This window comes from Bos indicus, chromosome 2 (assembly GCF_029378745.1).
Source record: "Bos indicus isolate NIAB-ARS_2022 breed Sahiwal x Tharparkar chromosome 2, NIAB-ARS_B.indTharparkar_mat_pri_1.0, whole genome shotgun sequence".
In the NCBI taxonomy this organism is placed as follows: Eukaryota; Metazoa; Chordata; class Mammalia; order Artiodactyla; family Bovidae; genus Bos; species Bos indicus.
This window is the reverse complement of record NC_091761.1, coordinates 128,225,508-128,240,585: the sequence shown is the minus strand read 5'-3', so window position 1 is coordinate 128,240,585 and position 15,078 is coordinate 128,225,508. Positions and strand designations below refer to the sequence as shown.

Here is a 15,078-nt window from a genome sequence, read left to right as displayed (position 1 = left end):
TTTGCTTCAGTGCCCCTTCACCTCCAGGCTGAAAGCCTCTAGGAGTGTCTCAGAGGTTGAAGGAGCCACTCTTCCTTTCTAAGGCATAAAAGTATAGTGAAGAATAATTATGCTTTTCACAAGATTACAAACATTCATAGGGCTTTACAGTCAGGGACTTCTGGTTATGGGATTTGAGTTACAAGCTTGTCTGATAAGTATATTTCAGGTATATATATATACTGATTATATAACCTCATCTAGAGGCAGCAGCAGTCATTTAACTTTGAGGCTCTTTGACAAAGTGAGCCTGGGTTGAATGGTCTTTGTGCTGCCCTTGGCTTGAGCCCTGCATCTGATGTCTCCTAGACACTGAATGCAGTGTTAGTCCTATATCATAGGACTGTGCTGTTCACACCAGGAGCCAGAATTCCTGGGCCTGGGGCTAGATAACAGAAGGAACTGGAGGCTACTGGTAGGATGGTGGCGGTTTAGTCACTAAGTCATGCCCAACTCTTTGCAACCCCATGGACTGTAGCCCAACAGGCTCCTCTGCCCATGGGATTTTCCAGGCAAGGATACTGGAGTGGGTAGCCGTAGGAGGCATCTTTCTGATGCCTTGAAGCATGTCAGAAACTTTGTCTGTTTGGAATGTAATAAACCCTCAAACATTTGTTGCTTGAGACAAAGAAAGGTATATTTGTAGGTAAATTAAATCAATTGGTAAGAATAAAATTAATATATTCATTGACCATTTGCTGTACATGCATTTTGTATGCATTATTTCACCAAATTCTCACAACAACACATGGATATGGAATATCCATATTTCATAGCAGGGGAAACTTGCTGAAAAGTTAAATGACTTGGCCAAGGTAAAACAGGTAAGCACACAACAGGTAAAAGCAATGTAAAATATTTTTATATTAATATAACAGGCTTTGCAAGTATAATACTCATTTGTATGCTTATTTTTTTTAACATGAACCTCAAAGAAACCCTTAGCGCTTGTGGTGGGTGTTTTGACCATGCTCCCCAAAACACTAGGGGTGTACTTTCTCTTTCTTTTCTGTTTGGTAGAAAAGCTTGAGATGCCCTGAAAATGTCAGTCCAATGAAGTTAATGAGCATTTCCATCATTGCTGGTTTTACTTAAGGCCATATTATTACCCCTGTTCTACAGGTTTTACAGCTGAGACTCCCAGAGGCAAAATGATCTGGTCCCTTAGGTCTTCCGCCTCCTGGTCCAATGTTATATCACCCTAGGCAGACCCTCAGGAGCAGGTCAGTTTGTCCATCTTCCATGGAGATAACTTTTCTTCTCATTCCTTCTTTCCTAAGTAAGAATGCAGATGGTTTGTTGTTTTTTATGGCAGAGGAATTTTTTTCTTCTTTCTTTCTTTGTGGAGTCCTAGAGAAGTCGGTACAGGCCATGTTCTTCTTATGTAGGGGAACCTATGGAAAGGTAGCATTTAAATTAGGATATGATGGAAGGAGGGCTTCCCTTGTGGCTTAGATGGTGAAGAATCTGCCTGCAATGCAGGAGACTCCGGTTTGATCCCTAGGTCAGGAAGATACCCTGAAGAAGGAAATGGCAACCCACTCCAGTATTCTTGCCTGGAGAATTCCATGGACAGAGGCACCTGGTGGGCTACAGTCCATAGGGTTGGAAAGAGTCGGACATGACTGAGCAACTAACACACACACACACACACACACACACACACACACGTATGATAGAAAGAAGGAAGTGAAGAAGAGGAAAGGGGATTTTAAAGGACTGGGGAAATGGTTTTGAGGTAGGTGAGCCATATCTTTACTAACTGGCCAGAGGCACAATGTAATTTTTTAAATGGCCTCACTTCTCATGGCAGTTTGTGTTTCGTCCTAATAGCAATCTTTTCTCAGGTAACAAATCCGGCTCAATGTTTCATTGTACATGCATTTTTAATGTTCTTCCCCTCCTGCTAGGGCACCACGAAAATCAGGAAACGCGTCCCCGTCTGCCTGCCTGAGAAGAAACCTAGAGACTGGCACGTCTCTGAGTGAAGATGAGGAAAAGGCTGTAAATTGGCCAAAAGAGCCTTGAAGTACTCTTTCCACGTGAGAAGGCGATGGCTGGTGGAAGGAGGTGAACCCCGCCGGGAAAGATGGCTTAGCAGCACCTCCAGCTACGGATCCAGGCCAGCTGGTCTGTGCCCTTAGCCCGCCATGGACGGAGCTCACGGTGCAGCCCTGCAGCTCCAGCAGCTCCTGCCCACAAGCAGTGCCAACCCCGTGAGAGAGGCTTCCTTCTCCTACAAGGCAAGAGCTTTTATTATTTTTTAGGTTGGGGATTTTATATTTTTCTTATGAGACAGTCACACGGGGAAGTATTGGCTAACAGATACATCCAGGGTCTGCGTGCTTATCACTGACAGAAACAGGCAGCCCCTCCATGCGTACAAGAGAATGTGTAATCTAAAGAAATGTTCATTGAAATACATAAAAAGGAATTCATTCTCCCTAAGAAGGTTTGACTTAAAAAAATCACCAGCTCCGTTACTTGGAGACAACCTTTGTTCCTGTTTCTGTAAATTTCCTTCCTGTCTTTTTCCAGTATTCCAAATTTGGGGTTGGAGAGTTTTATATCTTGGTTGTTTTCCTTAACTTTGTTGACGGACTATTTCCCTATGTCACTGAGTGGTGGTTGGAAGTGTGCTTTCTGAATGATTGCCCAATCTGTTGAGCTGCTGTATCAAAGTCCGTGGGACAGAGCCTCCTATTGTTGGCTGATTAGATTGTTTCTAATCTGGGGTGACTGCAGATGCTACCGTGAACATCTCTGAGTGCATGCCCCTTTGCTATCTCTAAGAATTGGGTAACTCTGAGAGAGGCAGTTTCTCCCCACGTAGCAAGGTCACAAATGCCAGAGCATCGAAAATACAGAAAACAAGAAAGTAGAGTTCATATAATTAGCCTTGTGGTGAATGGATGCCAAATAGACAAACACAGAATCTAAGAAGACATAGAACACGCTCCCTGATGAGGTCTAATACGTTTTCATTTTTATCCTCAATTCAGTTATTTATTACAGAAATATCTTCCTGCCAGAACAAAGATAAATAAGTCTTAGTGACTCTCCCAAAAAGCTTAAGAATTGAGGTGTCAGACAGGCATGTGAACAAAGGGTGATGAACTGACCTAAAAGGGTGGGGGGAGCGGGGATAAAGGAAAGAAGATCAGTCTTCAAATCCCTACCTGCTCCCACCTCAGTAACCTTGGACATAAGGCTTAACTAACCCTCAGAGCTTCTCTTATGGGTAGGATGACGGTAGTAATACCTCCCTCCACCCTTCATTCCTTTAGGGCTGCATAAATCAACGAAAAAGCACCTAGCCCAGCGCTAGGCATGCAGGACGGGTTTGACTCACTGCTTGACTCAGAAATCTCTCATGGTTACAAACAGCAACAGGTGAAGATGCACAGAGCAGAGGAAGGAGTAGTTAATTCCACCTGGGGGTAGGGAAAGAGGTTTCTAAGGGGAAGCTTGCTCTTTCTTCCTTGATTTTGTTCAGGCTCTTTTGGTTGCAAGAAATAAAAGTCCATTTCAGAGAAGTTTAAGCAAAAGGAAAAATTAATATAAGGCTACATGGTAGCTCATAGAACCCAAGGGCAGGAACGGCAGTGAGGCTTGAAAGGTACTGCTGCTGCTGCTAAGTCGCTTCAGTCGTGTCCAACTCTGTGCGACCCCCATAGACGGCAGCCCACCAGGCCCCGCCATCCCTGGGATTCTCCAGGCAAGAACACTGGAGTGGGTTGCCATTTCTTTCTCCAATGCATGGAAGTGAAAAGTGAAAGTGAAGTCGCTCAGTCGTGTCCAACTCTTATCGACCCCATGGACTGCAGCATCCCAGGCTCCTCCACCTGTGGGATTTTCCAGGCAAGAGTGCTGGAGTGGGTTGCCATTGCCTTCTCCTTGAAAGGTACTAGAACTCTTCAACCCACCTTCAAAGGAGGGAGGATCTGATTGGCCCAGCTTGGGTCAGGTGTCTACATTGATCCAATCAGTAGTGGCCGGGGGTGGAGTCCTCCAGCAAACAGGATTTTTGCTTGCTGTGGGCTTGAGGCTGGGTGGGCTGCTCCAGTGTCCTCTCTTACCTTTGGGGAAACCCTTAAGAGGACACAAGTGCACCTTGATCAGCAGGATGACCTCAGAAACAAGCATGTGCCCTGAGTTTCAGCCCCGTCCTCGTCCACCCCAGCAGAGAATGGATTCTGATTGTTGAGGGAGGGTGGTCTGTGAAAGAGACCAGCAGGCTGAACTGCTGATGACTAGCATCCCTGAGGGTCTCTGACTCTGGAAGCTTTACCTCAAACTGCAAGAGTTGGACCTCAGTTTCTTCTGTTTAGCAAGTAGGAATTTCAGCTGAACTATATGCATAGCTATATGCATGCCTGTGCTGAGTAGGACAGGAGCTATATAGGTCATTGAGATGGCTCTTCCCTAAAGGAGTCTAGGAGGGAGGCGGGTAAACATTTCCATAAGTAACTACCCTTCCAGACAGAATTTGGCACAAAAAGAGAGATCCAGTAGGGTGTTAAGAGCACGGCCTTTGAAATCTGGGAGACCTGGCTTCCAGCCCCAGTTCTGTCAGTTTGTGGTATTATATGTGTGTGATTAGTTGCTCAGTCATGTCTGACTCTTTGCAACCCCATGGACTACAGCCTGCTAGGCTCCTCTGTCCATCGGATTCTCCAGGCAAGAATACTGGAGTGGGTTGCCATGCCCTCCTCCAGGGGATCTTCCCAACCCAGGGATCAAACCCAGGTCTCCTGCATTGAAGGCAGATTCTTTACCGTCTGAGCCACCAGGGAAGCTCTTGTGGTATGATAGCTTGGGGAAAGTCATGTAATTCCTTTGCACGTCCGTATTAAGTTCATCCTATAGGGTGGTTCAGAGAAGGCAATGGCACCCCACTCCAGTACTCTTGTCTAGAAAATCCCATGGATGGAGGAGCCTGGTGGGCTGCAGCCCATGGGGTCGCTAAGAGTTGAACACGACTAGGCGACTTCACTTTCACTTTCCACTTTCATGCATTGGAGAAGGAAATGGCAACCCACTCCAGTGTTCTTGCCTGGAGAATCCCGGGGACGGGGGAGCCTGGTGGGCTGCCGTCTATGGGGTCGCACAGAGTCGGACATGACTGAAGTGACTTAGCATAGCATAGCATAGGGTGGTTATGAGAATGACCTGAATTTACAGATTAGGAAACTGGAAACTGCCTGCACCATTCCCTGTTTTCTGCCTGTGGAAATCCTACCCACCCTTCCACCTCCAATTCAAATATCGCCTTATCCATGAAGCCTTTGTCAGTCTTCCTGGCGGGAAATAATAGGTCCTTTATACTTTTATAACCAATTCACAGTTACTATGGTCATCATAATAACAGCAGCTAACATTACTTGTGTTTGCTATAACGGACTGTTCATTCTCTAAGACTAGGTAGAAGGTAGGTACTTGTATTTCTGCATTTTACAAATGAGGAAACTGGCACACAGAGATTAGTTAACTGGCCCAAGACCACACAGTTACTCGGTTGTAAAACTGGGATTTGAATCAAGTCTGTGTGCTGCCAGAGCCCTTAGTTTTATCCACCACTTCCTGCTGCCTGGGCTTCCCTGGTGGCTCAGCTGGTAAAGAATCTGCCTGCAATGCAGGAGACCCCGGTTTGGTTTCTAGGTTGGGAAGATCTGCTGGAGAAGGGATAGGCTACCCACTCCAGTATTCTTGGGTTTCCCTTGTAGCTCAGCTGGTAAAGAATCTGCCTATAATGCAGGAGACCCTGGTTTGATTCCTGGGTCAGGAAGATCCCCTGGAGAAGGGAAAGGCTACCCACTCCAGTATTCTTGCCTGGAGAATTCCATGGACAGAGAGGAGCCTGGCGGACTACAGTCCATGTGGTCGCAAAGAGTCGGACACGACTGAATGACTTTCACACACACACTTCCTCCTGCTGATGTTGTGCCAGGCACTGCATGAGGCCCCTTCTCTCCCTGATACTGTTTAGTAAGTGTCGAAATGGCAGTGGAGAAGGTAATGCCTCACTTGCTGGGGAAGGTAAACGTCAGGGAGGTGGCTTGAGGCCAGGTCACAGGTGCTGCAGAGACTGTTAGCCGGTCTGCTGCGTCCATTGCATTTGAATGTGAATGACTCAGACAGTAAAGAATCCACCTGCAATGAGGGAGACCTGGGTTCGACTCCTGGATAAGGAAGATCGTCTGGAGAAGGGAATGGCAGCCCACTCCAGTATAATGGCCTGGAGAATTCCACGGACAAAAGAGCCTGGTGTGCTGTAGTCCATGGGGTCCAAAGAGTTGGACACGACTGAGAGGTTAACACGTTCACACTTCCAACCCTCAGAGCAAGCCAGAACGCAGTTTATACTTAACTGTTAGCCTTTTAAGTTCAAGGCACTATGGGAAGTCAGCTTAAATAGCAGGCAATGACAGTCTTGTCAGCATAGTACGGTAAGTCCCCTCTGTACGAACCTTCAGTTGTGAACTTTCAAAGCTGCAAGCATGCCCCTGGGTGCCAGCTGTTGTATTGTCCTACTGGACTCCTCAAGGTACTGTGCTGTAAGGTTAAAGGTGTTTTCTTTATTTTTTATGTTTGTTGGTTTTTTACGTACTATCTGTATGAAAAGTTTCATAAACCTGTTACAATACAGTACTATATAGCCGATTGTGTTAACTGGGTACCCAGGCTCACTTTGTTGGACTTACAAATGAATTAGACTTTTGAATGCACTTGTAGGTAGGGGACTTACAGAATTTAAATAGAGACTCTTGTTGGCAGATGTGAAGAAGACATTAAAACAGGAGATCTGAGTTGAGGTTTCACTCTGATACCAATATCCAGGGAATCGTGCCCCTGTGACCTTTGGCTGCTTTTCTGAGAATAGTTTCTTTTCTTTCAGAGTTATAGCTGGTGAAAGATCAATTCTTGGATCAGAGCATATCAGGGCCAGAAGGGTCCTTAGAGGTGTTGCTAATCATAATAATGATAAAAAATGAAAATTATAAAAATAATAATAGCAGCAGCTAGAATTGTTTTAATATTTATTACCTGTCGAGTGGTGTTTAAGCATGTGCCTTATAACATGACATTCCTAAGAGTGTATAGTCAGCTCCATTTTTCAGAGGGGATGCTGAGGCTCAGAGAGTTAAGGCGATTCTTTTGAAGTCACACAGCCGTCAGTGACAGAGGCAGTAACCCCAGTCCAGGTCTGCTGGTCTGCAAAGTCTGTGCTGGTAAGCTGAAGCAGAGAGGAAGAAGACTGTGGGTTTGCTGGTCCTTCCTCTTCGCCTTTGGGTCTATCGGAGCCTTGGCTGGAACCTGCGCCTTGGTGGGAGCACCGGGGTTCCAGTCCTCACCTTTTGTTTTCATAACACACAGAATCACTGATCCCAGGGTCAAATCCCTGTTCTGGGTTAGCCATTCAGATGTACTTAAGAGCACTTAACACTTTGAATAACTTCAGTGAAAACCCCTGGGGTGGTTCTTCAGCCAAAAGCAGAGCCCGATGGGTGGAGAAAGCTCTTATTGGTGTTCAGAGATGAAGGCCCTGGCCCTGTCCTCTTCCCTCCCTGCCAGCAGACCTGGATACTATTTCAGATTCCAGTGCTGAGGTTTGGAGGAGGAACTTAATGTCAACTTCTCTGAGCCTTCCTTTGGTCATCGCTAAACTCCTTCAAGCTTGTGTGCTAAAACAGGACTCAGAGTAATACCCACTTCATAGGGTCATTTGTGGCTCAAAGGTGATGTGTAGAAAGGCCTTAGTGCCATGCCTGACATATATACATATATAATACGTATAACTGCTCCATAAATAATGTCAGGTGCCCTGCTGGTTGTCATCTCCACTCCGGATTGCCCTCCACCGGGCACTTGAGGGCGGCTAGTAGATGTGTGTTCAAATTGTGTAACCCCTGGGCTGCTGGCAACTTCCTTGCTTGACTTTAATTCTCTTGAAGTTGAGCCAGTCACAACTTCACAAGGCTTTGGGGCGTAATTAGGGTTGACGAAGCCCTTTGAAACACTCGGATGAAAGGGTATTAAGTTATATTGCTGTTACTAACCATGTCTGTCTGTAGCCACTTGTTAGGTGTGGAGATTCATATGCTTGTAGAAATGGCTTTTAAAAGTAACCTCAGCTGCTTGTGTCATCAGTGGGAATGTAGCACTTACAAGGTGGGGACCTTTTTTTATTTTTGCCACCTTTGAAGCCCTTCAACCTCAGAGAACACAGTGGGAGACAGCATAGAGGAGTGATTCTCATCAAGAGACTGGAAGTCAGACCTCTAGTCTCGCATCCTCTGGTCCTCACCTTGGGCACCTTATTTCACTTCTCTGAGCCTTGAATTAAAAGACACCTACTCCTTGGAAGAAAAGTTATGACCAACCTAGATAGCATATTGAAAAGCAGAGACATTACTTTGCCAACAAAGGTCCGGCTAGTCAAGGCTATGGTTTTTCCTGTGGTCATGTATGGATGTGAGAGTTGGACTGTGAAGAAGGCTGACCGCTGAAGAACTGATGCTTTTGAACTGTGGTGTTGGAGAAGACTCTTGAGAGTCCCTTGGACTGCAAGGAGATCCAACCAGTCCATTCTGAAGGAGATTAGCCCTGGGTGTTCTTTGGAAGGACTGATGCTAAAGCTGAAACTCCAGTACTTTGGCCATCTCATGCAAAGAGTTGACTCATTGGAAAAGACTCCGATGCTGAGAGGGATTGGGGGCAGGAGGAGAAGGGGACGACAGAGGATGAGATGGCTGGATGGCATCACTGACTCGATGGACGTGAGTCTGGGTGAACTCCAGGAGTTGGTGATGGACAGGAAGGCCTGGCGTGCTGCGATTCATGGGGTCGCAACGAGTCGGACATGACTGACTGAACTGAACTGAACTGAGCCTTCCTTTGGTCATCGCTAAACTCCTTCAAGCTTGTGTGCTAAAACAGGACTCAGAGTAATACCCACTTCATAGGGTCATTTGTGGCTCAAAGGTGATGTGTAGAAAGGCCTTAGTGCCATGCCTGACATATATACAATATGTATAACTGCTCCATAAACAGCAGCCTTTATTATTTTTAATTTATTTTATTGAAGTATAGTTGAATTACAATGTTGTGTTAATTTCTACTGTACAGCAAAGTGGTTCAGTTATACATATATATATTTATATGTATAAATATATGTATATACATATATAATTATATTCCGTATATACATACATATCCTTTTTTATATTCTTTTCTACTGTGGTATCACAAGATATTGAATATAGTTTTCTGGGCTATACGGTAGGACCTTGTTTATCCATTCCATATAAAATAGCTTGCCTCTGCTAATTCCAAACTCCGAGTCCAAACTCCCAGTCCATCCCTCTGCCACACCACCCCTATTCCTTGTTAGTTTCACAATTTTCATTCTGGGTTTCACACCTCCATAGCCTCTTCTCTGATTGACTTGTCTGTTTGGCCACAGCTGCTTATGTCCTGTCTTTATCTCTTTACTGCCCCTAGGCAAGTTGTTAACAACACTGTCAACCTAAATAAACCTAGGGAGAAATAATCAAAGAAAAAGAGTTCATTTGGAATTCGAGAACTGCAGTCCAGGGCACACAGATTCAAGTATCAATTCAAACAGTAAAAGTCAAGGGCTTTTAAAGGTGAAGGGAGGCTTGCGTTACAAGGGATTTTCATTGGAGTTAGAGACAGAAGCTCATTGTGGCTAAGTGTGATTGAGCTCTAAGGCCATCACTAGAGCTGGGGGAAGTCGTTACTGTGACAAGTTGCACGTGGGTTTACAGAGTCCTTGGAGGTCATGGTTCCGTCCCGTGAGGATGTATGTAAGGTCCATCTCCTTAATGGCCTCACAGCCCCATTTTAAAACCCCTTGACTTAAATGACTCCATTTTGTGTCACATTTCACAGCACATTCTCTAACAGCCACGTAGACTTAGTCTTTTCAGAGGACAGCTTGGTCTCCCTGGTAAAAATAAGATAGCAACTACCAGTTACAGGTTGAACCATATGAATCTTCCACCTTTGTAGGTCAAAACTGGTTGGATATCAGTCATTTCATATGGTTCACCCTAATTCTAAGTTGCTGTGTTAAGTGTTTCTTCCAAACAATCTCAAGAAGTTTCTGCACCAGCTCTGGCAGAGGAGTACTGTCCTCCCGCCCAGCAGAGCAGAGAGGAACCGAGGCTCAGTGAAGCAGATCCCACCGTCCTGCCTACCCTGAACCTGCATATGTGTGTGGCCCACACCTGCCCTCTGAACAGCATCACCCACAATTCCTGGAGCCTGTTTCAGCTCTCCTCTGTCTCCCACTAAAGTTTAGAAAAAGCAGCTCTGAGGTGTTAGAGCAGGAACCAGTCTTCTACCTGCCCAAGACAGTTCCTGCAAAATTACTGCCAGTTTATAACAATTTGCTCATTAGCATAGGTAAACTGAGGTATTAGGGTACCTGTCTGGCCCCAGGATCTTTGCCTGTTATGAAGCTGATGTTCTTGCTTTCAATCCTAAGAGCCAAACACAGAGGGAAGGACTTCCTTTGAAGTCCTCAAACTTGACCCTCCAAGGAAACAGTGTCTTTTCTCACACTTTCTTTTAGTAGACATCTAAAACTTCAAACTTTTCAGTACAGATTTAAATATCTGCAAAGCATATAGTTCCTGGTGCGTTTAAATTCTATTTTTTTAACTCTTATATATGCTTAACTAAAGCCCCCAAAGTATAAAGACCACTTGATAACCTACCATCAGTCTTCTAAAAAAACTCTTCTTTAACAGTTGGAAATTTTACATCTTTCCTTTTCCTCCCTAAGTTCCATTTCCCCCACAGAATATTATCCCAAAAATGTGTGTTGACTTAAAATTTCACATTGCAAGAGTTGTGAGTTTAAGTTTTGTTCAGAGACCTTACTGAGGACTGTAGCCCAGTAGACAGCTTCTCAGTAGCTCTGAGAAAGCTGTTCTGAAGAGGTAAGGGAGATAAGCAGTTTATATGTGATTTTTTACTAGGAAACACATGCAGTAAAATATACATCTGGGTAAAAGATTATTGCTAGTCCCCAAAAAATCTCAAGTTAATGATTTTAGTGCTTTTTTTTTTTTATGTGTGGGAAGATACAAGAATCTGGATTCATTAAATTTTTTTCCTGAGATATGCATTTAACTCTCAAAGGGGCCTGTTTGTCCAAACACAGAACATCCTGTTGTTTTCTTAATGTTGATCGGCAACTGCAACAGATTGCAGCCTAATCCTTGTAGAATTGGGTGGTGAGCAAAAACACTCTTTGTTCTTCTTTGTTTACATGTGTCTGCTTTTTAACACTTAAAATTTTTATGGAAATACCTATCATACTTCTACAAGAAAAAGTGTAGAGTATGTAACCAAATTTTGTTTAAAAAATTTTCCTTTGACATAAGGTTCATAGGTGTTGATTCAATACAGAATTCTTTATATAATTGAATAAAAGCAATTGATTAATGCAGTATAAATTTTATCATTTTTGAGCAAAAAATAATATTGTTTAGAAAAATATATCTGAATGAGAAAAATAGGACTTTATTTTCAATATTTAAGATGCATATTACTAACTGGTAGAATGAGATAGAATTTAGCATCTGTTCTATTGCAAGCTTTGGTTATTATGGCTAGAAGAGCTTCTGTACATAACCAGAATGGAAGAAGTGTAGTGAATCACTGAATTCTTTCAACTCCTTCTGAGTTTTGTGTTAAAAATCAGGTAGTGATAAACTATTTTTATTGACCTATCAGCTAACAGTATGTTTAAGGCCTCATTCATTTGTGTTCACAACGACATACTAGACACACTTAATTTAAAAAGGGGTTTGTTTTTGCTTTTACAGTTTCCATGACGTTTACCAAAAAAGCACTATCAATATGCTAGTAACTTTTTTCACTTAGGGCACCTTGCATTAACCCAATCTATTCAGAAAAGATTGGGGAAATTGAAATATTATAAATTTAACTATACTTTGCCCTTCAGTTCAGTTCAGTTCAGTCGCTCAGTCGTGTCCGACTCTTTGCGACCCCATGAATCGCAGCGCGCCAGGCCTCCCTGTCCATCACCAACTCCCGGAGTTCACCCAGACTCACGTCCATCGAGTCAGTGATGCCATCCAGCCATCTCATCCTCTGTCGTCCCCTTCTCCTCCTGCCCCCAATCCCTCCCAGCATCAGAGTCTTTTCCAATGAGTCAACTCTTCGCATGAGGTGGCCAAAGTACTGGAGTTTCAGCTTTAGCATCATTCCCTCCAAAGAAATCCCAGGGCTGATCTCCTTCAGAATGGACCGGTTGGATCTCCTTGCAGTCCAAGGGACTCTCAAGAGTCTTCTCCAACACCACAGTTCAAAAGCATAAGTTCTTCAGTGCTCAGCCTTCTTCACAGTCCAACTCTCACATCCATACATGACCACAGGAAAAACCATAGCCTTGACTAGACGGACCTTTGTCGGCAAAGTAATATCTTTGCTTTTGAATATGCTATCTAGGTTGGTCATAACTTTCCTTCCAAGGAGTAAGCGTCTTTTAATTTCATGGCTGCAGTCACCATCTGCAGTGATTTTGCCCTTACTATGTTGTAAAACATATATTCACAAATGTATTTTAACTATATGGGCTTCTCTAGTGACTCAGTGGTAAAGAATTCACCTGGTAATGCAGGAGATGCAGGTTCGATTCCTGGTCTGGCAAGATTCCCTGGAGAAGGAAATGGCAACCCACTTCAATATTCTTGCCTGGAGAAACCCATGGACAGAGGAGCCTGGCAGGCAACAGTCCATGGGATCACAAAGAGTTGGACACAACTTAGCGACTGAACAACAACAATATATATTTTAACTATAGAATATAATTCAAATATTTACTATAAATATTTGTACATGTATTTTAATTATAAATACTTTATACTTTGCCTGAATATATTTTTTTATCAAAAGTTAGAACTGTGGGTGTAACCTAATTAACAAAGCTAGTCTTTATTGTCCAAACATCAGTTAAATCAGACTCTCTGATTTCAAATATCCTAACAAGGGCCAGAGTATCCTATTCTAATGTCTGTCATACCTTCACAGAAATATGTATGCGAGAGGAAGAGAAAACAATTCCAGGAATTGGCATTTATCACTAAAGAAATCTCCCAGGAAACAAAATTTCAGAATTCCCCTGGGTTCCTTAGTGGTTTTACAACTTGGGGCAGTGTACCAGCGTAAGATTCTACGTGAGTGAGAGACAGGCCCTTCTTTGATGAACTGGGAAGAAGCTATTGAGAAAAGTGAGAAAGGGACGCAATAGGAAGCCAGCAAAAAGCCTGGATGCAAATGAGGGTCTGGTGGCTGAATCCCTTACAATGCTCATCAGCAAAACTTTTGTAAAAGAAGGCCTCCAGGGCCCCCAGTCTGAAGATTACGGCCTTCTAAACCTTGCCATCCTGATTTCTCTCTTAGAAGCAGTCGTAATGACACAGAGTCTCCCTATTATCTCCAAGCCCCAAACCAAACCGTATGAGATAGAAAAGCCCCCTCCCAATCCGGCCAGCCCACCCCTTAAGCCTTAACCCTCTACACTCAGTTTTCTTCTCTCTTTGCTAGAAGATAGCCCCAGCTAGAGAAACCCTCATTGGTCCTCAGACTCACACACACACACGTCCCTCTTTACGTCTCAGTGCCTCTGAGCCCATTTCCCCCTGGATTGTATCTCTCCACAGCACCTTTCCATCCCTCACAAGGTGCCATGCTCATTCCCACCATACGGGTTTCCCACAGGATGTAGAATGGCTTTCTCCACCTCACCACCACCAGTGTACATCTTCAGATGTCCTTGTGAAACTGTTCCTCAGAGGGGCTTCCCTGACTTCCCTTAATCCTGCGTCTCTCACACACTGAATCAGGCCTCTGTGCTTCTCTAGGTAGCTCTAACTGAAGTGTGATTGCTAATAATCAGGTGTTTAATATGTATGACCTGAGGGCAGGGACAGTGCCTGGCACATTGACAGTCAGTGCATGGCATACACTAGGCACTGATTAAGTGAGTAAGTGTCTGGAATGCTATTCTTCCCTTCTCTGTAAAATGTCTGTATTCTGCACTAGCCTAGGAGCCTTTGAGTCAAGAACCGATTCCCCAGTCCTTGATAATAGCTACTAATTACTGAGTACCTATCCTGTGTCAGACATTGTTCCAGAGCTTTATATATTACATAGTTTGACATAACAGTTAAGAGTATGGGCTCTAATGTCAGACTACCCAGGTTCCAATTCTGCTTCATCAGCTTACCAGCTACCTCATACCCTCGGTGCCTCAGTTTCCTTCAGTTCAGTTCAGTTGCTCAGTCGTGTCCGACTCTTTGTGACCCCATGGACTGCAGCACACCAGGCCTCCCTGTCCACCACCAACTCCCGGAGCTTCCTCAAACTCATTTCCATTGAGTTGGTGATGCTGTCCAACCGTCTCATCCTCTATTGTCCCCTTCACCTCCTGCCTTCAATCTTTCCCAGCATCAGGGTATTTTCTAATGAGTCAGTTCTTCACATCAGGTGGCCAAAGTATTGGAGTTTCAGCTTCAGCATCAGTCATTCCAATGAATATTCAGGACTGATCTCCTTTAGGATGGACTGATTGGATCTCCTCGAAGTCCAAGGGATTCTCAAGAGTCTTCTCCAACACTACAGTTCAAAAGCATCGATTCTTTGGCACTCAGCTTTCTTTATAGTCCAACTCTCACATCCATACATGACTACTGGAAAAACCATAATTTTGATTAGGTGGACCTTTGTTGGCAAAGTAATGCCTCTACTTTTTAATATACTGTCTAGGTTGGTCATAACTTTTCTTTCAAGGAGTAAGCGTCTTTTAATTTCATGGCTGCAATCACCATCTGCAGTGATTTTGGAGCCCCCCCAAAATAAAGTCTGTCACTGTTACTATTGTCTCCCCATCTATTTGCCATGAAGTGATGGGACCAGATGCCGTGATCTTAGTTTTCTGAATATTGAGCTTTAAGCCAACTTTTTCACTCTCCTCTTTCA

At 44.0% G+C, this 15,078-nt stretch overlaps 1 protein-coding gene across 2 annotated transcripts in view; it reads left to right on the top strand.

Annotated features, from left to right (window-relative positions):
* The window catches only part of NIPAL3 (NIPA like domain containing 3), a 57,214-nt gene that overhangs the window by 1,565 nt on the left and 40,571 nt on the right, over nucleotides 1-15,078 (top strand). For both annotated transcript variants that reach the window (XM_019981272.2, XM_070776493.1), the window contains exon 2: nucleotides 1,950-2,282. In XM_019981272.2, the coding sequence (XP_019836831.1) occupies nucleotides 2,190-2,282 (93 nt within the window). In that variant the 5' untranslated portion in view covers nucleotides 1,950-2,189. The remainder of the gene's footprint in view (nucleotides 1-1,949; nucleotides 2,283-15,078) is intronic.